Source organism: Colletes gigas, unplaced genomic scaffold, assembly GCF_013123115.1.
Source record: "Colletes gigas isolate AHSC1104 unplaced genomic scaffold, ASM1312311v1 Colletes_gigas_Sc00084, whole genome shotgun sequence".
NCBI lineage: Eukaryota > Metazoa > Arthropoda > Insecta > Hymenoptera > Colletidae > Colletes > Colletes gigas.
In genome coordinates, this window is record NW_025106712.1 from 1 (window position 1) to 23,613 (window position 23,613).

Here is a 23,613-nt window from a genome sequence, read left to right on the forward strand (position 1 = left end):
AGCGTGCTTCCGGGAAAAAATTATACCGTTACAAAGAAGTAGTAGAATTTGAACCTGGCGGTGAGTGGATAGAAGATACTCGAAGACATTATACATGGAGTAATCAAAATTTATCTAAAAGGACATCTCCTATTTATCTTATGATTAGATTCAATGGACAGCCAGATCATGTAATACTGACACTGTAAATTTAAAATCAAAAGATGGTGTGCGTTGCACAGATCTAGCATACAAGGACAATCAAGAGTTTGGTAATAATACTTTCTGTTCTGTTTTTTTGCACAGAAATATTATATTAGTATAAGTATTTTTAATTATTAACTATGTTTATTAGTAACTGGGGCTGGAACTTATCAAATAAAACAAGAATGTTACCAGATCCTTTGTATCAACTAAGAAAAACTGTCGACTTAGATCTTCAGGAAATGAATACCCTGGTGCAACTCACATTATAGTAAGACTTACACCAGATAATTTGAAAAATATGTTGCCGTAAATGTCGATATGTATCTTATAATACAAGACTTATACCTATTGCGGACAGTGTACCTCTATTGAAAAGTTTACTTATCAAACCCCAAATAAAACAATCTGATACTGGGACATGTCAGATATTATGCTACTTTGATAATATTATGAACGCTATAACAGTTGAACTTAAAGCATCTGTATGTACAGACCCAAAACACCAGGCACTTGTTGAATTATCTGAACCATGGAGCATTGGTGTTACCCAATTTCAGTTTTTTACCGTTGTGTAAGTGCAATTGTATTTAATAAAAATTTTTCAAATGCAAAAATTTAATACTGACAAAATATTAACATTTTAGGGATAATGGGCCAAAAACGATGAAACTTCAAACCAGTCATAAATATTCTAGTGTTTCTCCATATTTAAGAATAACTTTAGATCCTGCATGTTCTTACACAATTAATATACAAAAAAGTGGTATCATAGATCAAATTTCTTGTATTGTACGGGATCGTTGGTACCTTCTATATACAACGATTATTAGTTTACTTTTAGTATTTTTATCAATGCGAATCAATCACAGGCATGACCAAACTCCAACGATAGTAGTGACAATATTTTTGTCATTTTACTATCATTTAATATTTGGAATGTTTAATTGCTTTAGCAATTCTTTGCGTATTCGCCATTGGAATATGCTGTACCATTATATTCCTTGGTTCAGTGGCACATAGTATTGCTGTTAGGTAAGAATGTTAAATCATCTATTCATATTATATTTAACATTACAGGAGTATTAAATTTCTTTTTAAGGTTTCTGGCACGTGCAATAGCTTTTTCAACAACATGGTCAGATTGGCTACTCGGAGGATTAAATCAGTTGCCCTTTATTACCACTATTCTTGTCTTGTCTTTAATTCCTGCAACTTGTGGAGCTCTAGCTATGTTAATTTCAGTTTTTCTATATTTTTTAAACTTAACGAGAATGTATGAAGATTACTTAGAAGAACTATTAATGGCTTCGTTACAACATTTCAACTGGATAAAACAATTCAGAAATACAAAAGATTCTAAAGAACATGAAAATACGAGACAAAAAATATTTGATCATCTTCTTCTGTTCTTACTTTGGTGTTTTACTGCTATTCCAGCTATACCATCTGTACTCGTTTGGGCAAAAAATTTCAGGTTTGTATTTTAATTTTTACAGTACAAACTTATTTGTTTATATTTTTATGAAAAATACGAGTATGCAGTGAAGTTTTGGAAATTAACCACGATGTAACCATAGACATTGGCCAGTTGTTAGTCTCGCAGTCATCAACTATGTTTATATTTTCAAATCTACTGTGAGATATCAATGTGCTGTATTATACATCTTTATCCCACTCACACTCTCTGAAACAAGGAGACACGCAAAATTTTCTCCCTTCAATTTTGGCTAGTTTTGGTCTTGAATGTCTACCAATATCCAAGGTATCGCTGTAGTCTAATTTAGATTTGTTATATGGTTGTTTCAGTTACGACATGAGGCTTTCTACCGAAGATCCTTTACTATATCAAAGCTGGATAGTTTTAATAGCATGTAGTACATCAGGGTGGTTACAAATTTCTCCAAATAACATTGGAACCCGGTCACAAGTATTAGCTAGCATATTATATTTCTTAGGTTGGGTTCTACTTTCGATGGGAGCTGCATCCAATCCACCCTTTTATCATATTATATCCCACCTATCATTGCTGGAACTACTACTCTCATTACATTAAATTTCATGATTTCTTAATATATAATTTATTGAAAAAAGATTTATTTAACAATTTCTCTTATAGGATTTTTTAAAAAGTGACTACAAGAATTCTTTTATGTACATCACAAAATAAATTACTTTATTTATCATTTATGAGAAAAAGAGATGTACAATTGTAGCATGTATGACCAATATTCATATATAACATATATTATCTAATAACCCATTTAAGGGCACTGTGCTGTTTTTATCTTTAATACACGAATACCCAAGATTTAAGAGAACGCTTATAAAGTAAATTTTTTTTTATCATTTATTATTGATTGTTCTCTATTTACTTAATAAAGTTCATGATAATAATAAATTGAGTACATTTAGTTAAAGTAAAAAAATTTGATTTTGAGTTTTATACTAATGTATTATCTATTTACTTCTTATAAGGAAATAATATGCACATTTACGTAAATTAATCGGACCCCAGAAATAATCATGAAATATATAATTATTTATAATAGAAATATGGCAGTAACATAACTATACATATTAATAATATAATGCCCACTCGTTTTCTTGTAGGAACGTGTCAACTACTTCTTTCATTGCTAAATTAGGTATCAACTGATCTTGAGTTAAACGAACTCTAGTAACTGGGTCAAAATGTCCTACCCTTTGTAAATGTTCTTCAATGTCTTTTCGTTCATACGTAATTCCACTCGGTGTAATTACAGGTTCTTGCAAAATTTCAAAACTGATCTTTCCACATAAATAATCAGGTACTTCTCTCTTCTACTCGATGCATTTATAGAAATCACAAATATCAATTATTTTCATTTGTACTGAATTGAAACATTCAACAGAAATTAAAAAATATAAACTCACCATTCTTCTTTCATCAACTTTTGCAAACAAATCATCGAGACGAGCCATACATGTATCCCTCTTTTCTTCTATATCTTCTTTTTGTCTTGTAAATTCACTAGATGCAGTTTCCCCTTCGGTTTTATCATTTGTTTCTTTTGTTGCTTCCTGTTCCTTCAAAGCAGCCAAGTTTCGTTCAGCATCTTCTACTATTAATTGATTCAAATACGATTGTAATTCGATATCTTGAAGAATCCTTTGTTCTTCCCTTACTTGAAATCGACGTTTCCGTGCTTGCCTTAAAATACTGGTTATATCATCTCCATAGTTTAGTTTCTGTTCCTTTGCCAAATCCATAGCTACATTGTTGTTGTTTCAAATCAGTAATCACGCGAAGGACAAGTTTCAGATTGGCATAAAAACCATGAATACCATAAAAAGAATATTCACAAAATATTTCTATATAGCTATGTTCTAATAATAATGCTATTAAAGTGTAATATAAAATTAAAAGTATCTCTTTAATATTAGAATGTAGAATACTTTTTTACAATCAATAAACTTACATATACTTGGTGCACTATGAAATTAATCATATTAGTACACATGTAATGTAGTCCCTCTTCAAAGAATGTAATAAATTAATGTAATTTTCAATTTATAATATTTATTTTAGTAGCATCATTAATATTAAATTCAAAACATTATTGAAAAGTTATGAGACAGCGACGAACCAATTATCTAAAACTATATTCCCTCAAAACAACTAGAATACATTGGATTTTAACCCTTGTTTGACAGTGTCTGGATCTATTTTGACCTATACATGACTTTAATCGTTAAGTCGATATGGATACTCGACACGACATTTGGTTGTGTGAGAACTAACCAGATGATCATATATTGAAAGATTGCATTTTCTAGCATTAATCAGTGTGTCTCAAGGAAGGAAGGATGTGTTTGCATTCACTAAACATATAAAATTCGCATGTTATTTTATTACTCGTGTATATGAATTCTAATAAAAAAAAATATCATATTACAATGCCTGAAAGGAAAAAGAGTCAATAAATGAAATGTACGCCTTCAGCAATTTAATAGGAGTAACATTTTATGACTCAAACAATGTACTAGGTCATTCATAAAGTTTATTCTGTTTTTTTAATAAATTTTATTCAAATAATAAATACACATAAAATCATCATACAGTAGTTTACTCGCCACAAAATTTACCATGGAAATATTCCATTAAACATTTACTCAAACAATCCTTTATTCATTTGGTATGAAATGATAATTTCATTTTATAATTTAAATTGTAATTTTTATTAAACAACTTAACGAATCAAAAGTAGTTTATCATTTATTTGTTACTCGTAATTTTTACTTAGATAAATTATGTCTACAATAAATATGAAAACATTGTGGTGCACCGTTAAATTATTGACACATCGAAAGTCTATACGTATTTTGAAAGATATTTACTATATTAAAGTTAAAATAGATTTCAGAATGGATCAAAATTGACCCAGACACCACTGAGTTCTAATTCCTATTCCAAGGATTAAAAGAAAAGAGTAGAATCTCTGAATAAAAATTCATGTGTACCTCTCTGTAAGTGTTTAACAGCTTCATCAAAGAGTTCCAATTCCAAAAGTGCAAGACCCAAGAAAAATGACCTTTTATTAAACATGGATCAATATCAAGAGCACGTCTGCAATCTTGACAAGACAATTCCCATCGTTGTAATTTCAAATGACACAACGCTCGGTTCGTAAAGTATAGCGCTTGGGATGGATTTTTAATCTGCAGGAATGAGATGCAGTGTCGTAACTTGCCTGCATATATTCATAGTGACACTCACAATTGCTTTGGTGTAGCAGTAAGCAGCATCCTCGTATTTGTGAAGTTCGAAAAAACGATTTCCTTGTTCCTTCAACTCTTTGTCGGAGTGATTGGCGGTTGTATACATCTTACTCATCTTTTGTGTTGCGCAGGTTACCTTTCTACATAGGAATTTTCGTCAATCGACACACTTAATTTTTCTCACAGAAAAAATCAATTGTATCGTTAAAAAATCGACCAACAAAATGGTATCGTATAACCTTAAATAAATATATATTTTCTCACTCTACTTATACAGTTGCTAATCATTGACTAAAGTGTAACAGGAAATAGATAAACAAAGCTGAACGAAGCTGCTATCGGCATAAAGCTAGATTTTCACGAAACATTTTCAAACAAAAGCATTTAAATAAATATTCAATGCATAATATTTTCTAATTTTCATATCCTACACAACTCTTACACTTCGATAAAATCGAATTTGCAATAACGAAATTGATTTCCCTTCTTATTGCATATATTTTTTGTAATAACTTCGTAAAAATATATGTAGTTGGTAGTATGGTAGACAGAAACTTGTATATGTATAATACAGAGATGGCGTGCAAAGTCACTAACAGTGATTTATCACAGGATCACAAAATCACGATCACGCTCGTGATTAACACGACCATTCACAACTGTGATCCGAAAGATGGCGTTTTAGTAGTGTTGCGATCTCCGCTGGTATGAATCTGTGTATTATGTGAAGTTAGCTCTAAGACATAGGGATATCAAGGTTTGATGTGAGAGCGAAATTCAAACCGACCAGCGTATTGTAATAAACAACGAAATCGTACGCTTTTCAACGTGGGCGATCAAGCTGGGGAAGGTAGAGAGAAAGGAAGGCATTTCTTAGATACTTAGTTTATTTTCTAAAGGCCGTGTCGAATTCGAGTTTCCATCGTTCCTTTAGTTTATTGTTTAGTTATTACGGACCGTGCCGAATTAGCTATTTCCGTTAAGAGTTTCAATGGTCTTGACACACAGCAGGGCCTCGCGACACTTCGCTTCGAGTTTCGTTTACTTTCACAAGGGTCATAAATTTTCTTAAGGGTTGCTTAGGCCGCTAGCCTCGTTTTCTCTCTCGACTCCCACGCTCTCTCTCACGCGCGCCCGCTCCAACATGGCCGCGTAACCTCCACCTCCACGCGGCTCGGGGGTGGATCATCGATCGAAGACGATCCGGACGGATGGGGGCAGGGCACAAACCCCGATTGGACCAGGACAATCCAGAGGGAGGATCGAGGAATATTCCGGAGAAGGGATGAACATCGAGGACGACGAGAAGATTCCCGCGGAGGAACAGATCGATTTCGAAAGTCAAACAAATTGTATCTAAAAGTCGAGACGAAGACGAATAAATCTTGCCAACCATTTTTCGAACATACATAGTCGTTTGATTTTTGCGCGCCTCGTCGAGCAGAGCGGTTCAGCGCTCCACGGGCACCAACCCACCGTCCTTTTTCCCTAAACCACGATCTCGGGACGCAACAGTAGCGGTTCTGTGGCGTCATCTAGTTAAGTCCCTAGTTTTAGTTAGTTTTGTTGCGGTCGCCGCCTGGCGCCGTGTAGCAGAAGCTCTGGGGGGGCGCGAGGTTTAAATCAGATTACACGAATGTAATAGAAAAGGGAGACAAAGTGGAGTCCGCGCCAATTCTACGGTTTAAAAGTAGTTAGAGATTCTTTTAATGACTTCACTTCGGGTCATAGATTAGCCAATAATTTATTGGAGACGGATGTTTGGATAGTCGTGAGCTCCCCTTTGATCCCTTCTCCTAGGTGTGTAATTCCAGGAACTTGGGCCGTGCGCTATCGATTGCCGGAAACGAGCTGCGTGCAAAAGCCGATAACGGCCACGTGCCGCAGAGGACCGTTCTCGAGGGATCGGGGGCTGTGCCGAGGAACGCGCGTGCGAGAGTTTTGCACCCGGCCCGAATAAAGGAAGGGACGATCTGGAGGGGCCTACGTGTGGGCTGGGCCTCGACCGAACGGCAGAGCGACTTGAATCCGGAGATCGAAAGTGAACGGACGTAGCATTGTAACTTAAGCGAGATCGTACTTGTATTATTTGAGTTAGTTAATAGAGTTGAATCGGCAAAGAGAGAAGCATATTGAATTAAGAGAGCGGAAGTGTACGAACGGGTTATAAGAATTCCAGCGAAATCTTGGTTGTTTTGTTTTATATTCCGTTATTGAGTTAATTAAAGTACTATTTACGTGTGTTCAAATCGTTGTAACCATTTATTATTTTCCTTATCTAGCGATCTCCGTTTGAAACTCCCGCGTCCAAGGAGCAGAGTGCCTTAGCACTCCACGGCAGTGTGGCCAGATCGGGCATAATTGAGTGCATCGAAATCGACAACAGTGACGACGAACTTCCTTAGCGTCTAACGGAATGGTGGGGATAGCAGGCATACACTACCGCACGAGCCACGTGTACGTGAGCTCGGCGCTTGCGCACAACTTCGGCAAATCGATAAAGAACGCTAGTGTGAGCCTTTCCTTCTTGCTCTTGTAAAAGACAAAACAACTGAAATACGATCTCGCGATAAGTGGCATACGATTCCAAGTCTCGACTGCCCCAGCATTTTTACTTTCCGACCTATATGTAAGGTATAAGGAAATTTATAAAGTATCATAATGAAAAAAAATTTTGAAGTTTTTTTTTAGCGGAAATACACGTTTTAGGACCCCCTGATCATATTGTGACTATTGAAAAAAAGACATTTTTTTTGTTCCTCAACGACTAACAATAAGTGAATTTCAATAACGAAAAAAATATTTCGAAATTTTTTTTTAGCGGAAATACACGTTTTAGGACCCCCTCATCATATTGTGACTACTACAAAAAAACATATTTTTTTTTGTTCCTATGCTATTGACATGATTGCGTCTAAACGGCTGAATGAATTTCAATGAAACTTAACATTTAAGTTTTATGTTCTCGTTTTAAGGTCTCATTATATTTTAAGCGTGATCAGCTCCCATATAATGATGATTATACGTTTTTAGTTTTATAATTATTTCGATACATACACATCATTTGTAACAAATTTTTAAAGCGATTTATATAAATCTTAAGAAGGATTAAGATCAAATATATTTTTCTCCTATCTTTCCTAGACAGGAAAAATTAAACGAAATCTTATGCCTTGCATACCTACCTAAACCACATAAAAAACGTATTCCACAAATATTTTAGAATAATGTTGTTCAAAGCAGTCTTACTCGTAAAGGGTTAATTAAAATGAAAAACCACTCTTAGCCAGTACCGTGCACGCTACAGAAATAGATTACTACTGACTTTTCCCACTATGTTTTTTAATAACCGTATCAAATTGTTACACACAATCAAATGTTATATATTTGACTTAACTTTACATAACAAAATAATTGTAACGATAGGTAAAGGAATAACGTGCACGCTACCGTTCAATGGAAACCACGGGAAGGTGGTGGTCACTTCCATCAGGAGGGAAATGTAAAAAATTGTTATTTCTTTGTAACATTATCACATGCCGTATATTAAAATGTTTTTATTAATGTAATGAAATTACAATATAATGAAAAACTAACTCGTGAATGCATTAATTTTTATTAATACACACACGAGCCATAAAAATGGAAAAATGATATAATTGTTTACATTTCCAAAGGATGGGATGTCGGGATAGGACGTTTGCGATTAAGCTGGCACGTTATGTCGTGCATTGTTGCTCTTACGGTACCGTGACGTAAGTGTAACAAGGCGCGACATTCTACGTCATAGCCACACTATCTACAGCAAGCAATTTCACTAACTAAAAATATACGGCAAAATATAAGCAAATAAATGAAGAAAAAAAATGATAGTTAGAGCAAGCAGAATAGTATTTACAGCAAGCGGAATACGTAAAAAAAGTAACAACGCGAGACAAATTGAACGACTATTTACATATTAGCGATGTCCAAAAAAAAATATTTTGGACATCACTAACAAGACTGCGGTCGCAGTGTAAGCGCTTTCGCGTGACGTTATGGCACATACATGCATCACACCTTGTTGCGCCTACGTCACGGTACCGTTGACGTAACAAGACCAGTCTACCGCGACGTCGCATGAAAACGTTTATACTGTTATTGCAGCCTAATAGTACGAATTTACTAAAGAGCTTTTCTCTGGAGAGAAAAATCTCTCTAGAGAAAAGCTCTGTAGTAAATCGGTACCTTAATTTTCGTCATATGACGTAGCGGGAAAATTCTCAAAGTTATTGTCATATGTTGCGTTTAATCTTAAATTACACTTTTGCTTCTTAGCAAATCTATGATATAAATTTTTGGAATACAATAGAGCTAGATGATCGTCATCTACCTCCATGGGTTGAGAGTTTTCCCTCTGCGCCTTTAACGAAGATTTCACAACGCAAATAGAGTTGACGCTGGCCGAAGAAAGTTTATTCCGTTTCTTTGTTTTTATGTCACGTAACATGGAAAACAATCTTTCTGCATCGGCATTGGAATTTGGAAGTGATCTAATTGTATTTACTAATTTCATCAATTCAGGAAATTTAATTTTATAGTCCAAATTTCGCGTTAATAAAATTGTTTTCCAGAAACCATCGAATTTCATCTCGATAAGCGTCTGTCTACCTTTCGTTGTAAATTCCAAAGGCAATACTGACCATTCTGTTTGCAGTCCTTCTTCGTCGAAACCGCCGAATTTCTTAGCGATTAAGAGAACATTTCTGAAGAAAATGTCTCTATTTGTATCATTTAATATAAAAGTTGGTTCAAAAACATACAACATGCTAAGAAATTCGTCATCGATTGGCAATCGATGACGAATTTCGTTTGCAGCTGTAATATAAAACATTAAACAATTTTTCCTTACGGTTTCTACGATGTCGGACTTGCCTTCTGCATTCAGTTGATGCAGAAAATTAAGACACTCTGTTCCTAAATTTATACTATCAAATGGAAGTTGATTTTCGACTACAGAAAAATTCATCATTCTTACTAAATCCATGTGTTTCAAAAGCTGCGGTTTCAGAAAATTGCGTAATATATCGCATAAAAGTTCTGCCGCAGTCTTTTGAAGCAAATGAATTCTTGTCTCTTGAGTTTGAAAGAAAATGCTAAATTTATAAAAAAACTCAAGAGCGTAATTTAGAAAATAAAGATATGCTTTGGCCTCTGGATTTTGCATCGAGATTAACAGACGTTCCCCGGACTCTGATTTCTCGCTTATTGTCAATTCTTGCAAAAAAAGCAATACAGAGTCCCAATTCTCTAAAAGTGTAACTACGGATGTATAATGCGATAACCATCGCGTAGAACACAATTTTAAAATTTTTCTGTCGGTTGTTTGAAAACATTGCTGAAATTCGCGGAATATAGCCGAACGTTTGGGACTACTGTATATGAAAGTTGCTACTTTTCGTAACAACTCCTCGCATATGTCTGGAATGGTATTGCACGCTTCGCGCACTACCATTGCAGACAGATGACACGGACAGCGGACAGTCAAAAATTTGTCCCTGCATTTTGTTGCAAGGTTTGTCATAAAGGACGAGTGTCGCCCTGTCATGACAGCAGCGTTGTCACATGACAACGCGACAATATTTTCGAACGGAATTTCTCTTTCTATCATGGCAATTTCAAATATTTTATATAAATTATCTGCGTCACAATTTCTGGCATCAAGATGTAATAATTCTACCAATTCCGTTCGAACATCCAAAGTCTCGGGTGCAACATAACGAACAAGAAACGTTATCCATTTCTCGTTGGTCGAGTCGGATGTTTCGTCAATATAAATAGAAAATTTAGTGTTTTGTAAAACACTAGAAATACGTTTTGTTTCTAAAGGATACAAAACGTTTGATATAATATTTGAAGACTTTGTTCGACCGAACGACATATGTTTCAAGACATCAGGATCTTGCCCAATGTCTTTGAAAACTTCAAGAATCGTCTCTGCGGTTCGATACGGAATATTTTTTTCGGCTATTAATTTGGCAAATTTGATTTCCGCGGATTTTATCCTTTCATCCAACGACAGAGGCGATTCTTCGGATTGCGTCGTAAAATTATTATTCAAATTGTCTGCGTTATCGTTACTCTTTTTATAATTCTCAATGTGACACTGAGAATCTGCATGATTATAAATCGTCGATAATCGACATGAAAATTGATTGTTGCAAACCGAACAGAACCACGAATAAGGGTCGCCGTCGACTTTATGCAACCATGGCTTGAAATAATCATTCTCAAGCCATTGAGGCATAAAAGTCCTTTTAGAAGTACTATTTTTTTTATGACACCCAGATTCTCCGTGTCTATACACGTTTGAGGAACCGCAAGAATAAGACTTATTGCATAAAGTACAATAAAAACGACTTCTAACATGGGGTACTGCACGTATCCATGATTTAAATCTATGATCATTTATCCATGAAGATAAAAAAACCGCGCTTACACTTATTCTTCGATTTCACAACCGTTTCCATGATATAAAAGCAGAAAAGCGAAAGAACAGAAAATTACAGAATACCTACGCGAAAGCTTTTTTTCAATTTAAATGTCTCAGAATGACCTACGGCACGTACGAAATAAAGTTCTATTGAATGAATAGCAGTATATAGACGACAATTTAATATATTTCATTTTGCAGAAATGAATTTAGAGGGGAATCAAAAAAAAAGGAAAGAAGAATATAGACGTTCTAATATATGGCATGTGATAATGTTACAAAGAAATAACAATTTTTTACATTTCCCTCCTGATGGAAGTGACCACCACCTTCCCGTGGTTTCCATTGAACGGTAGCGTGCACGTTATTCTTTTACCTATCGTTACAATTATTTTGTTATGTAAAGTTAAGTCAAATATATAACATTTGATTGTGTGTAACAATTTGATACGGTTATTAAAAAACATAGTGGGAAAAGTCAGTAGTAATCTATTTCTGTAGCGTGCACGGTACTGGCTAAGAGTGGTTTTTCATTTTAATTAACCCTTAATTAACCCTTTACGAGTAAGACTGCTTTGAACAACATTATTCTAAAATATTTGTGGAATACGTTTTTTATGTGGTTTAGGTAGGTATGCAAGGCATAAGATTTCGTTTAATTTTTCCTGTCTAGGAAAGATAGGAGAAAAGTATATTTGATCTTAATCCTTCTTAAGATTTATATAAATCGCTTTAAAAATTTGTTACAAATGATGTATATGTATCGAAATAATTATAAAACTACAGACGTATAATCATCATTATATGGGAACTGATCACGCTTAAAATATAATGAGACCTTAAAACGAGAACATAAAACTTAAATGTTATTGAAATTCATTCAGCCGTTTAGACGCAATCATGTCAATAGCAAAGGAACAAAAAAAAATATCGTTTTTTTCAATAGTCACAATATGATCAGGGGGTCCCAAAACGTGTATTTCCGCTAAAAAAAAATTTCGAAATTTTTTTTCATTATGATACTTGGTATATGGGAATAAAAAAAAATGTCTTTTTTTTCAATAATTAAAATATGATCAGGAGGTCTTAAAACGTGTATTTCCGTAAAATAAATTTTACAAAATTTTTTTTTCATTATGGGTACTTTGCTTATGTGCGCCTACATAGGTCGGAAAGTAAAAATGCCTGGCCAGTCGAGAATCCAAATCGTATGCCGTTGACGGGAGGTCGGATTTCAGTTGTTTAGAGCGAGAAGGCAAATGTGAGCCTTTCTCTCTCGACTCCCACGAGGCGATCCGAAATTACTTCGGGCAGCTTCGGAGAATCGAGAAAGAGGGCATGCGTCAGTTTGCCTTTGTCGACTTTCCGAAACTCCACGAGCTCACGTACGCGTATCTGGCATGCGCGCGTGTGCACCCGGCGGTGCTTTTCTGGCATCTCTGGGTCCAAGTGTTTTTAGGGGCCAGTTTCTATTCGACGCCTCGACAAAGCTAGAAGTAAGGAAACAGCATTGTGCGTAAATAAAGGCTTTAGTTAACACAACAACAGAATTGAACTTTATACATATAATTTTGTTTACATTTAATTTTAAAAGATACCTAATTTATGTCAAATAGCAACGTATAATATATTTCAGTAAGGATTTAACAAGGGATTTAATAAGAAAAAATGAAAACAAGTTCTAATTCTTAAATTCTAATTTTGTTTCGCTTTGTACTTCATACAAATTATAAAAATATATATTTCAAGTTAAAGTCATATATGTGCTTTATTTATTTTGTAACTGAACATGATTGTACGTTATCAATTTTTGATATACTGTAGACAGATACAGGTTTTTTCAGAACTGGATGTACCAAATACTCTACTGTAATTCCCATTCTATGGTTTAAAAATTCCAACATTTTTTTTGCTAACAATTTATTATTTGAATGTACTTCCGAATGTTCCACGTAATCATTGAACTGCAAAAGTAATAAAAAGTAATAACAATAAATAGAACATTCATAAATGTGCAACCAACACAAAGAAAATAGTTGATACTACCACAAATATATAAGCGTACTTTCACTTTCATTTAGTAAAATGTAATTTGATATATTAGTCGATTGACAATTACTTCAATGCATTTGTGATAATACGGGCAAGTTTCTTTGAAATTATTGTATGACAAAAATTATTACCTTCATCCATTTACATTCAGAAATTTCTCTGTTACATTTTTTTATGTCAAAATTAACAGGGGACAAATAACAAACTGCGTATATATCAGAACAATTAAAAGCAAAGTCATGAGCATGTCTGAAACTTATTAAACAATTAAATGTAGTTTGAATACCAGTTTCTTCTAAAACTTCTCTTTTCACAGCTTCTTCTAAATTTTCTCCTATGAAAGAAAAATATCATTACGTAACAAACAATTTCTTAATTAATAATAAAAGTATATACCTGGTTCTACAAAACCTCCTGGCAATTTCCAGAATGCTACTTTATTTACATATTTTTCTTTAATAACTAAAAGTTCATTAGTACTCTCATTATATACAAATGCTCCAACACCTAAATTTGTATGAGCATAATGTGGAACATTGCATTCTTCGTCTGAAACTAACCACCGATATAGCATAACATATTCATTTTGTGCGTGATGAAATTTAAATCCTTCTTTTACAAGTATTGGTATCCATTCGGAATTTGGTAAATGTACACGAAACCATATTGTGCGTTTTTTATCTTTTATCCAGTCTTGTAAAGAAACTGTAATAAATTTGTATTTAAAACACAAGCATTAATTCTAAAACTTTTTCTACTTAATTTGCCTAAATGTAACAAAAGAATAAAATAATAAAAGTAGTGAATATTTAAAATTTGATAAAAATAAGTGCTTTCCAATTTTTGTTATATAATGAATATAATATTACACACCTGTAAGACGTTTAACAAAGACTTCAGGTGTACAAGATTCTTCGTTTGAATCGACAGTTATGCCGTTATAATAGTCGGTCTGTCCTTTAAATTTCTTTAAAGCCATAACAACGGAAGTTTTTGTGCAGTGAGTTGTGTAAGACGATACCGAGAAAAGAGTTGGCCAGAATTTGAAAAAATATTGTTTTCGGTTTAGTATCGTAGTAACGTGACAAAGTTTTGACGTTACGATACAGTGCATCGGAATATTTACAAATCTATACACGTAACAAACATTTTCGGGAATAGCACTGTGATTTTGTCTTTTAGTGGCGTATAAACACTGCTGGAAATCTTTACGTAATGCGAACTGAAATTTTTTTATTGTAGTATCTGCAATATTAACACAAACACAATGCAACATTCTAACCTAATACTACGATTATACAAATCTTGATAATAAATGTATGATGTAATCCATAATGAAATACTTTTTTCTTACATAGTTATAAATAATTGTTACTATTCGTAACCTTTTACTATATATGTATGTAGTGACTCAATCAACGTACGTGTAATTACGAAAAATGTTTAATTTTTTAATATATTATAGACATAAAATTCAGGTATACGTATAATAGGAAAACTAGTGCAAACGTAAGTACGTGAAAATTACGATTTTTCTTACAAGGTAAATTATTATATTTTTTCATTTGATGTGGAACATTTCGTGTATGTACATTTAATAAAACAATAAAAAACATGCGCAGTCCATTTTACATATTAAATAGTATTATAAATGATCTGCACTAATTTGTTTTATTCAGTCTATTCGCTATAAATATTACACATTTACTAAAACAAATAAGCATAAACAAAAATTAACAAATAAAAAAAATGTAATAACAATTTAATTAAGTAATATTAAACAGTAATAATAATATCATACAATCGAACAATCAAACTTGGAGATATCAGAGGGTGCAATCTTGTTTTTTGTGCCAAAATGACTCTATATCGTCATATACCTTTGTAGCAGGAGTATTGTAATTGAGAGCCTCGCAAATGCGACAATAATGTCTCGATGTACTACCAAAATAACCGTGTTCGTTAATTACTTTGTAATATCTACGCCATTCGTGGTACTCGAAGTATTTGTCATCGTGTCGATTAAGATACTGGATATAGTTCGCCAAAGCGGTCGGGTTAGCGAAATCGTCAACGTGAAGGAACGAATGAGGCGGTAATAATTGTTCGCAATTATTATTCGATGCACCCATTATTATTGGAACCGCAAATTTGTGATAACCGTGCCAAAATACTTTTTCCGTTATGTATTCTTTACAGTTCGAATTCTCGAAGGCCAGATAGAACTTGTACGCATTTAAAGCGATGCAATCTCTGTCGAAATGACCCGGGCATACGGTCACATTGCCGTTTAAGCATTTTCCGTATATATCCAGATCCTTTCCGAGAATCGATTTAAGTTCCTTTACGTAGCTCCATCTTCCATTCCTACCAGCACAGTTACTACCCATCACGGCAACAAGTTTAGTCTTTAATTTTTTTATAGAATTCTTCGAGAAATTTACAAACGATCTGGAAATCACTCGGCCATAAGGTACCGGAACGTCGCTATCCATTCGATAGGTCATCGACCAATTAAATAGGCCGTTATATTTCGATATTTCTTGATTCCCATAAAGGAATGTATGCATTGGTGATTCGTCGGTCAGAAAGATCCATCTTTGATCCCGCCGGTGTCTGGTTGGCAATTCTGACGTGCCCTTTGTCAGATGCAAATGAAATACAACCGCGTCTGCTGTCTCTAAATCTTTCGAACGGTACGTTAATATACAGTTTTTCATCGAACAATTTTCCCACGGAGAAAATCTAAAAGACAACAAACTGAGGTTAGGATATTTTGAATATTAAAACAATGATACTTTAGTTTAGAAGCTGATCAAATGAATCATTTAATCGTTCTTTTTTGTTTTCTCTAATGTATTATTGCAATTCTAATCTGTCATTAACTTATTATTTGTAAAGCGTTTGATGTGTCTGCGTTCCAAGAACTTTCCATGCATCCAGATTAAAATTAAATATGGCTCCTTTTTCGTATTAACTATCGGTGGTGGTGAGTGTCCCTCAAAAGATAAGAGCCACCTCCCAAGTAAAGTCATTTTATTAATCTAATACAGATAAAGGCGTATATTGATTACTTTGTAAGTGAATTAGTTAATTGAATTCGATTATATGAACGAACGAATAAAATTCTTTATCTTACGAAATTAAGCCTTCTGATCCTATCCGGCGATGTTAACTTTAATGATGTTAATTTTAAAACCTATAGCATTTTGAAGAAAAACATTGTGGCGCTTCTTTGCTGCGGGTAGGGGATCTCGTGAGAATTCGTAGGAGAACAGAAAAGGAAAGGAGGGGGCGCGTTTCGTCCGGGCCTGCCAGTGGACTCATCAGTAAGGCTTTCTAGCAGGCCCTGCCTTAGACGACTGGGATATTGGGAAGTCGTTCGAGGAGTGTATATATAGCAACGGAGGGGTCGGTCGAGCGCTTGTGAGAGCGCGACCCCTCTGGTGGCGAGCATGGGAGGCGACGCCACATTACCCCCCTGCCAGTGCTAACGATACCGGATTAAGTCTACTATTTACAGGACTTATCGAATACTATGTACATTATCTACAGTTGTTCCGTTCCTCTGGGACTTGTCGTCGTCGTCGTGTCTTCGTATAGCGCCTCTATCTCGATTGACGATCACTGGAGATTTTTTCTCTGATCCTGGCTAGAACTTCGATTCTATTGCCGTAGGATATTGCGTGATTTCTGGCTGCTGCGTGGTCGTTCTCTTGATCGTCTGGCGCGGCGAGTCGTCCTCGTGCCTTGCGCTCCTGAAGTCATCGAGCGTATATGCTGCTGTCCTACCTGTGGCCCCACTATGCGTGCTATTGCTGCTGCTTCGAATCCTGCCAATCTGTGTCCTCCTGGAGACGACGGCCTCGTCAGGTAGATTTGGTCAGGACCGAGCGATCGAGTGAACGAAAGGCCACCTTAGGAGAGGGATTACGAAAGGAGCTATTTGCTAGTACGATTAGACACGATTGTTCGGCGCTGCCTCCTTCGTCCTACGCTGCGTGCGGGTCTGCGGTTTCCTGGAAAATTCTCGAGCTGCTTCCTAGTTGTCCAATTCACCGTCCGGGTCACCAATTGTGGCGCTGCTTCGCTGCGGGTAGGGGATCTCGTGAGAATTCGTAGGAGAACAGAAAAGGAAAGGAGGGGGCGCGTTTCGTCCGGGCCTGCCAGTGGACTCATCAGTAAGGCTTTCTAGCAGGCCCTGCCTTAGACGACTGGGATATTGGGAAGTCGTTCGAGGAGTGTATATATAGCAACGGAGGGGTCGGTCGAGCGCTTGTGAGAGCGCGACCCCTCTGGTGGCGAGCATGGGAGGCGACGCCACAACATTTTCTTTGGTGTAGAAACTTTTTCTTCAAAATGTTATAGTTTTTAAAATTCTCCATATTTTGTGTTTAAAATAAGTTCAGTACAAGTGGGAACCAACCAGCCTTAAGAAAATTTTTCGTTTGTTGCATTAAAAGACTTAACTACTATTTAATAAAAGGTAATAAAAAATTATTTTCGTATTGTTTAATAATAAAAATATATAGAACTTTTAAATTTTAACGCTGTTACACGAGAGTCCCCTCTTAATTGTTTTAAATAAAACTTGACAAGAATAGCGAAATCGTGAGAAATTCGTATCTAAACTTCTCACTGACAAAGCAGTTGCTTGTTGCACTGTTTCATGTGTGAGATTTAAATTTAAATATAGTCCTGCTTTTAATTGTATATAAAAAATGTAAAAACAAAGTACTGTACAGAACAGCGACATTCGATTTTTGGACTTGTCCTTGAAAATTTCATCAAATTATTTACAACGTCCAAACAAGTATTTTTATTTTCCTGATACCATTAAAAATAAAAGAAGAGAAATATGTTGTTTTAATAAAGTTTCACGGCAATTACACATCAACGTACTTACCTGGTCTTGGGTAAAGTTTCGCTTTCTCATCGGTATCGTCGAGACTTCCTGTATTTGCTCGCCATGTTCCGTTCGTATCGCGGATGTTACCTCGTCGAGCTTATCGCCAATTAGTTTCGGGAAAGTGATAAAAACGGCACAAAGAATTGTCGAACCGATGCATAGAAACAGCAGGAGTCGCACGTATCGCGGAATTCTAAGCATCGTTTCGAGCATCACTTTCGAGCAACTTGCGCGACGGTAGGGAGTGCTAACCGAAGCATATCGGTACTTGGTCTTGACTGCGTTTCTGTTCTTCGCGGAGCTACTTTTCCGTTTTGATATTAACACGTTGACTGCCGTGTCAATCGAATTCGAGTGACACGTGCAATCCACAGGGGGCCGCGTCGCATCGTTTCTATACAACCGATGTTCATACTTGCCTATCCACATGTACAGGGTGTCTCAGCCGATTTTTACACCTCCATTTCCTCGATATTATTATATAAATTTTTCATAGGGAACTTAAATGGTATCGAGTGGGGCATATTCTTGTGCTATTAGTTTTTTCGTAGACGGACGCGTCAAGGTTATATGAAGGTCAACTTTGTTTTTTTTAAAGGGAATGAGGTATTTTTTTATACATCAAACGATGCAGCTAGGCATTCCTTATAAAAAAAAGTACTGACCTTTGTACATATGTCTAAAAGCAAGTAAGGTTAGGAGATATTTAAATTTAAATAATTCTAAAATTCGTACTGACATTAGCGTTTGACAGCATTTTTTAAATAAATGAAGTAAGGACTGGCCTACGTTATTTAATGTATCGGCTGATATTTACATTCATATGCCCTTCTGGATTTTCATAAGACAGGTTGAATCTTATTCAACATAAGGTGTTCGGATTTCCATAAGTGGATAAAAATCTAACGCTGTCGATAATGTCGGTAAGTAGAACGCAGCGTTAGCGGGTTGTCATTCTACAGGCGGAACTTTAAACGTTAATAACTTTGCAACGAAGCCTCCATCAACAAATTAGTATTCTTGATTTTCGTCTTATTTTGGCCTCTACTATCGCTCATTAAAATTTTTACTATAGGTAGCCTAACACCCTGTGTCCACGCTAAAGTGTGACAGCCGCGATATTTCAATAACTATTGATGATACGAAAAAATTGTTTATATGTAAATTGCAGGATAAACTGGGATCTCTATTTTGGCGTAAACAAAAATTTTGTTTATGTTATTAATTTAAAAGATACGACGGTGAAGTTTCGTTTTTTAAATGGAACTATATATTTTTTTTTGGATCGTGCGATAGTGTTTTTCAAGACGAATTCATTAACCTGCAATTTATTTACCCGATTTTTATTAGTTTTCAAGATATAACGCTTAGAAATTTACTGATTGTCCTATTGTTGCGCTAAGCAAAAAATAGAAATATAAAAAGTAAAAAAAGTGATAAACATAGTTTTATTACATTAATTTTATTTGAAAAATTATAGTTATATAATTATATTATTACAATTTTATATGAAAATTTACGTTCGTCAACATTGCTGGACATGCGCACTAAAAAGAGCGAATCCCATTGGTCGGTTTCCGATCAATCTTTCGTTTCCGGTAATGGAATCGATGTGTCAAGAGGAAGTTGTAACACGCGTGTGAAAAAATGGCAATTTCTCCCAATATTGTTAAGAAACGCACAGAATCTGTGAAAACATTACGCAATTCAAATGTGAAGAATAAAAAACTGCATTCAGATTTCAAGGCAAAGAAATTGAGTACAAAGAAAGTAAAACAAAATATAAATACAAATATGAAAACCAGACAGGTTAAAAACGACTTAACGAATGAAGAACGTAAAAATACAAATTTAATTAACAAGAAACTAGTTAAAAAAGGTGAAGTAAAAACGAACACACTAAATAAATCAGCACTTCATCAATTTCGAAAGAAAAACACTCATGGATTTAAAAAAGCAAACGTCACAAAATTTAACGACCACGTGGATACCAATGAAAAATTAAAATTGCAACATGAAGAAAGTACTAAAAAGAAGAATTATAAAATATTAAATCATGTACTTAAACGGAAACGTTCTTTAAATGACGATACATTTTATGATAAGTATAGTGTATTTACTGCTCAGCGTTCATCTAAAAAACGGAGAAAAATAGATAGCACTCAAGAAAGTACAGATATCTTAAACTTGAATGATTTATCAAAAGAACACATATTACAGTGCATTGGTGCTATTTTTCATTTAACCGAAGAACAATTGAAAAGTAAAAGTTTATTATTTGAAGGGGAATGTTATCCAATATTTATGCAAGTAACATGTATAAGAATACCAAAAACACCAAGGAGACAAATGAGAATGTAAGTATAGGCCCTTATTCTGTTTATTTTATAAATAATCCTCTTGCTTTCAATTATACAATGCTGTGTATTTTTTAAATTACTTAAGTAAAGTGTCAATTTCGTTTCCAGATTGTTACCACATTCAATTGTATCATCAAACGATGAAGTTGCACTTTTTGTTGGAGATTTACAAAGAGGCAGAAGAAAAGATTATGAGCCAACGGTAGAACATTATCAAGACTTGCTACGTAAACATAATTGTACAAGCATAAATGCTGTAATACCAATGAATCAAGTAAAAACAGAGTATGATCAATATGAATTGAAAAGGAAACTTGTGGGCAGCTATGATCATTTTCTTGTAGATGGAAAAATAGCTGGTCACTTATCTCATTTATTGGGAAAAGAATTTTACAAAAGAAGAAAATTACCAACATCTATTAGGATATTGAGTAAAGATTTGAAGCATGAAATAGAATATGCTTTGAGAAAGACTTCTATGCAATTGCATTCTTACGGCGATACTCATATAGTTCAGATTGGGCATACATCCATGACAGAAGAAGAAATTTCGGACAATGTACTAGCAGCGTGTAAACATTTATCTAAAAATTATCCAGGAGGCTGGGCTAATGTCCGTTCTGTTTCTATTAAAACAGCCCGTAGTCTTGCTCTTCCTATTTATGTAACACTGAGTCAGTTTTATTTCTTACTTATATTAAATCTTACTAAAAATTCTGTTTTTATATACTTATTCATTAATATGATTTTTCTTTTAGAGAATAAAAATTCTGTTAAAATACCAATAGTACAGCCACCGAGACCAAAAGCATATCGTAAAGTAACAGACGAATTAAGTACTTTTACTAAGGATGTTCTTGTAACTGTTACTCCCGAAGGTGATGTTACTCTTAAAAGAAGAAAAAATGAGGACCAGAAGAAAAAGAAAAAAGAATAAGAATCAGAAGAAAGTAAATAAAGAAAAAATTGTAATGTTTTTTGTATCATTTTATTAAATCTAGTAAACAAAGTTAAAAAATTATCTTTCTTATCTTAATTATTAGGTCTACCTAAGCATTTTATAATTAATTAAAATTTTTAATTTCACTCTACATATTACATGTCTACTTGTATGTACTATATTTCTATTAATGTTTCCTTAATTTTAATACATACAAACAAAAGATAAAAACAACCTATGACACTAATAATTAATACAAAATAGTCTGATCTTTCTTAGAAATACTTTGGTATCCATTTGTTGGCATTGTTGAAATATTGTTTGGAATACCATTTGTATTTTGAAGATAACTGTACGTATTACCCACATTTGTGACAACTTCAATTTCTTGAAAGTTCTGAAGTCGTTGAATATCTTCATCTTTTCTTAATTTTGTATTGGGCAATTTTCTCAGTTTTACAATTTGATTCTGATCGATATTTAATTCTTGACAACATACCCGAATTAGTGCCTGGTATGTTAAATCACTCTGAGGTAATTCAATTTCTATGAAGTCTGGATCAGGAGCATCTGCCACACGAATCTTTAACACTAACTCTAAAAATAAAGCAAATTAATGTAATATCTGATTTCAATATTACTTTGGCTTATTGATATTTCTATACAAAAGCAAGTTATAATAAATTTCTTACCATCTAGATATATGCTATTGCTTTTTACTTTGGGAATTCCTGAATCTGCAGTTCCATGTACAAAATCATTTTTTAAATATTTGGGTATAGCATCGTGTACCGTTGAGTCATTTAAACCAAGCTGAGGATCCATGGATGCACTCAAAAGTTGCAGAATTTGTGGATTCGTACACACAGACATTGGAGTTTCTGCAGCTATAGATCTTATATTTTTATCTGCTCCATTCTTTAAGAGTAAGGCTGCTATATCTAAAGAACCTACAAAGCATGCCCAATGTAAAGGAGTCCTAAATCAGGAAATATCACTTATGTTATTATTTCGATAATTTTAATACAAAAGACTATGTATATAAATTTATTACATACACATATGGAAAGAAATTATACACTTATACTATTCAATTTTACACTTTACAATTAATAGTAATAATAGAGATATAAAAACTTTATACAACAAATTATTATAATAATACCATCCATTAACAAAGTATCTTGAATTAACATCAGCACCTAAACTAAGCAATTTTTTAACCTTCTCTATGTTACGAAGACAAGTTGCTTTCATTAAATCTCCTCCCAATAATACTTTTTTATGTTCCATATTATCATAAGCTGAAACTAAGTCTATGAGATTTACAGATTTTTCCATTTCGAATTTATCTTAAACATTTTGAAACAAAGGTAGAGAACGTCATTCGGTGACATAAACTTGGTTACTATTCAATTTCGATGCTATCTATCTAAACCAGTGTCACTAGACTACAGACCGATGCCACCCGGGAGTTGCTCCACGCCTTACACACGCTAATGTGCAGTCACGTATACGTGAGCTCCTGCGCTTTGACAGCTTCGGTGAGTCGAGGAAGAAAGCAAATGTCAACTTTTCCTTGTTGCTCTTGAATCACTGACAAATGACAGAACTTACGTCATATACGACCTTAACTGACTTTTCTAAACAGCAAGCTTGGTGCCTGGGTTCTTTAAACGTAACGTTGGGTTATTTCACGCCGAGGCGAACTTTGTTTCAGTTACCCACAGTTATACCCAGCCGTGCGTTAAATACGTACTAGAAACCGAAATGAAATTATATACATTCAATGTTTCAGAAATGAAATAACCATGAAATAAAGAAACTAGTTACTTGAAATAATATAGTTATTTCAAATAAGAATATTTTAAAAGTGTCCAGGTCTACTCAGTGATGCCAGATTCAGCATCGAGTGCACTACTCACACATGCCAGAT

At 34.4% G+C, this 23,613-nt stretch overlaps 5 protein-coding genes and 1 pseudogene across 10 annotated transcripts; 2 read left to right on the forward strand and 4 right to left on the reverse strand.

Annotated features, from left to right (window-relative positions):
• The first annotated feature begins 8 nt into the window (after positions 1 to 8).
• LOC122403899 lies at positions 9 to 2,256 on the forward strand (annotated as a pseudogene).
• A 448-nt stretch (positions 2,257 to 2,704) lies between these two features.
• LOC122403905 (E3 ubiquitin-protein ligase CHIP-like) lies at positions 2,705 to 5,411 on the reverse strand. Its single transcript, XM_043407702.1, is given in 5 exon segments — positions 2,705 to 3,006; positions 3,100 to 3,437; positions 4,687 to 4,752; positions 4,755 to 4,884; positions 4,943 to 5,411. Coding segments are annotated over 5 exon segments (894 nt in total). The 5' UTR covers positions 5,060 to 5,411; the 3' UTR covers positions 2,705 to 2,763.
• Positions 5,412 to 12,859: 7,448 nt separating this feature from the next.
• Positions 12,860 to 14,903, reverse strand: LOC122403908 (nudix hydrolase 8). Of its 4 annotated transcripts, none has more exons than XM_043407709.1 (5): positions 14,823 to 14,903; positions 14,342 to 14,713; positions 13,865 to 14,173; positions 13,600 to 13,802; positions 13,177 to 13,380 (listed from the first exon to the last, which is right to left on the reverse strand). In XM_043407709.1, exons 2-5 carry the CDS (start codon positions 14,580 to 14,582, stop codon positions 13,189 to 13,191), a joined length of 945 nt encoding a protein of 314 aa, XP_043263644.1. In that variant the 5' UTR covers positions 14,583 to 14,713; positions 14,823 to 14,903; the 3' UTR covers positions 13,177 to 13,188. The 4 variants fall into 4 exon arrangements, with proteins under 4 accessions (XP_043263646.1, XP_043263644.1, XP_043263645.1 ...); XM_043407710.1 differs by having other exon boundaries at positions 14,342 to 14,690; positions 14,751 to 14,854; XM_043407711.1 differs by lacking the exons at positions 13,177 to 13,380; positions 14,823 to 14,903 and adding an exon at positions 12,860 to 12,906 and having other exon boundaries at positions 14,342 to 14,795.
• Positions 14,904 to 15,294: 391 nt separating this feature from the next.
• On the reverse strand, positions 15,295 to 18,750 carry LOC122403907 (4-galactosyl-N-acetylglucosaminide 3-alpha-L-fucosyltransferase FUT6-like). Its single transcript, XM_043407707.1, has 3 exons — positions 18,375 to 18,750; positions 16,355 to 16,512; positions 15,295 to 16,213 (listed from the first exon to the last, which is right to left on the reverse strand). The coding sequence occupies exons 1-3, from the start codon at positions 18,588 to 18,590 to the stop codon at positions 15,295 to 15,297; spliced, it is 1,293 nt and encodes a 430-aa protein (XP_043263642.1). The 5' UTR covers positions 18,591 to 18,750.
• Positions 18,751 to 19,987: 1,237 nt separating this feature from the next.
• LOC122403900 (ribosomal L1 domain-containing protein 1-like) lies at positions 19,988 to 21,718 on the forward strand. Of its 2 annotated transcripts, XM_043407694.1 has the most exons (4): positions 19,988 to 20,734; positions 20,846 to 20,976; positions 21,082 to 21,411; positions 21,496 to 21,718. In XM_043407694.1, the coding sequence occupies exons 1-4, from the start codon at positions 20,025 to 20,027 to the stop codon at positions 21,672 to 21,674; spliced, it is 1,350 nt and encodes a 449-aa protein (XP_043263629.1). In that variant the 5' UTR covers positions 19,988 to 20,024; the 3' UTR covers positions 21,675 to 21,718. The 2 variants fall into 2 exon arrangements, with proteins under 2 accessions (XP_043263629.1, XP_043263628.1); XM_043407693.1 differs by having other exon boundaries at positions 20,846 to 21,411.
• A 90-nt stretch (positions 21,719 to 21,808) lies between these two features.
• Positions 21,809 to 23,118, reverse strand: LOC122403901 (ankyrin repeat domain-containing protein 40-like). 2 transcript variants are annotated; one of them, XM_043407695.1, is made up of 3 exons: positions 22,843 to 23,118; positions 22,370 to 22,656; positions 21,809 to 22,274 (listed from the first exon to the last, which is right to left on the reverse strand). In XM_043407695.1, exons 1-3 carry the CDS (start codon positions 23,016 to 23,018, stop codon positions 21,928 to 21,930), a joined length of 810 nt encoding a protein of 269 aa, XP_043263630.1. In that variant the 5' UTR covers positions 23,019 to 23,118; the 3' UTR covers positions 21,809 to 21,927. The 2 variants fall into 2 exon arrangements, with proteins under 2 accessions (XP_043263630.1, XP_043263631.1); XM_043407696.1 differs by having other exon boundaries at positions 21,811 to 22,274; positions 22,370 to 22,627; positions 22,843 to 22,981.
• Between the last annotated feature and the right edge of the window lie 495 nt (positions 23,119 to 23,613).

What these genes read in the sequence shown, in the direction of transcription:
- LOC122403901 (XM_043407695.1), bottom strand. Translation starts at nt 23,018, where the DNA reads ATGGAAAAATCTGTAAATCTCATAGACTTAGTTTCAGCTTATGATAAT. An exon ending in AGATACTTTGTTAATGGATG is followed by an intron (nt 22,657 to 22,842) that starts GTATTATTATAA and finishes TTCCTGATTTAG; the next exon opens with GACTCCTTTACATTGGGCAT. An exon ending in CAATAGCATATATCTAGATG is followed by an intron (nt 22,275 to 22,369) that starts GTAAGAAATTTA and finishes CTTTATTTTTAG; the next exon opens with AGTTAGTGTTAAAGATTCGT.
- LOC122403908 (XM_043407708.1), bottom strand. Translation starts at nt 14,744, where the DNA reads ATGTTGCATTGTGTTTGTGTTAATATTGCAGATACTACAATAAAAAAA. An exon ending in CTTTGTTAAACGTCTTACAG is followed by an intron (nt 14,174 to 14,341) that starts GTGTGTAATATT and finishes AATTTATTACAG; the next exon opens with TTTCTTTACAAGACTGGATA. An exon ending in CTGAATGTAAATGGATGAAG is followed by an intron (nt 13,381 to 13,599) that starts GTAATAATTTTT and finishes TTACTTTTGCAG; the next exon opens with TTCAATGATTACGTGGAACA.
- LOC122403907 (XM_043407707.1), bottom strand. Translation starts at nt 18,590, where the DNA reads ATGCTCGAAACGATGCTTAGAATTCCGCGATACGTGCGACTCCTGCTG. An exon ending in GAAACTTTACCCAAGACCAG is followed by an intron (nt 16,513 to 18,374) that starts GTAAGTACGTTG and finishes TATCTGTATTAG; the next exon opens with ATTAATAAAATGACTTTACT. An exon ending in AAACGCTTTACAAATAATAA is followed by an intron (nt 16,214 to 16,354) that starts GTTAATGACAGA and finishes GTTGTCTTTTAG; the next exon opens with ATTTTCTCCGTGGGAAAATT.
- LOC122403900 (XM_043407693.1), top strand. Translation starts at nt 20,025, where the DNA reads ATGGCAATTTCTCCCAATATTGTTAAGAAACGCACAGAATCTGTGAAA. An exon ending in CCAAGGAGACAAATGAGAAT is followed by an intron (nt 20,735 to 20,845) that starts GTAAGTATAGGC and finishes TTTCGTTTCCAG; the next exon opens with ATTGTTACCACATTCAATTG. An exon ending in TCCTATTTATGTAACACTGA is followed by an intron (nt 21,412 to 21,495) that starts GTCAGTTTTATT and finishes TTTTTCTTTTAG; the next exon opens with AGAATAAAAATTCTGTTAAA.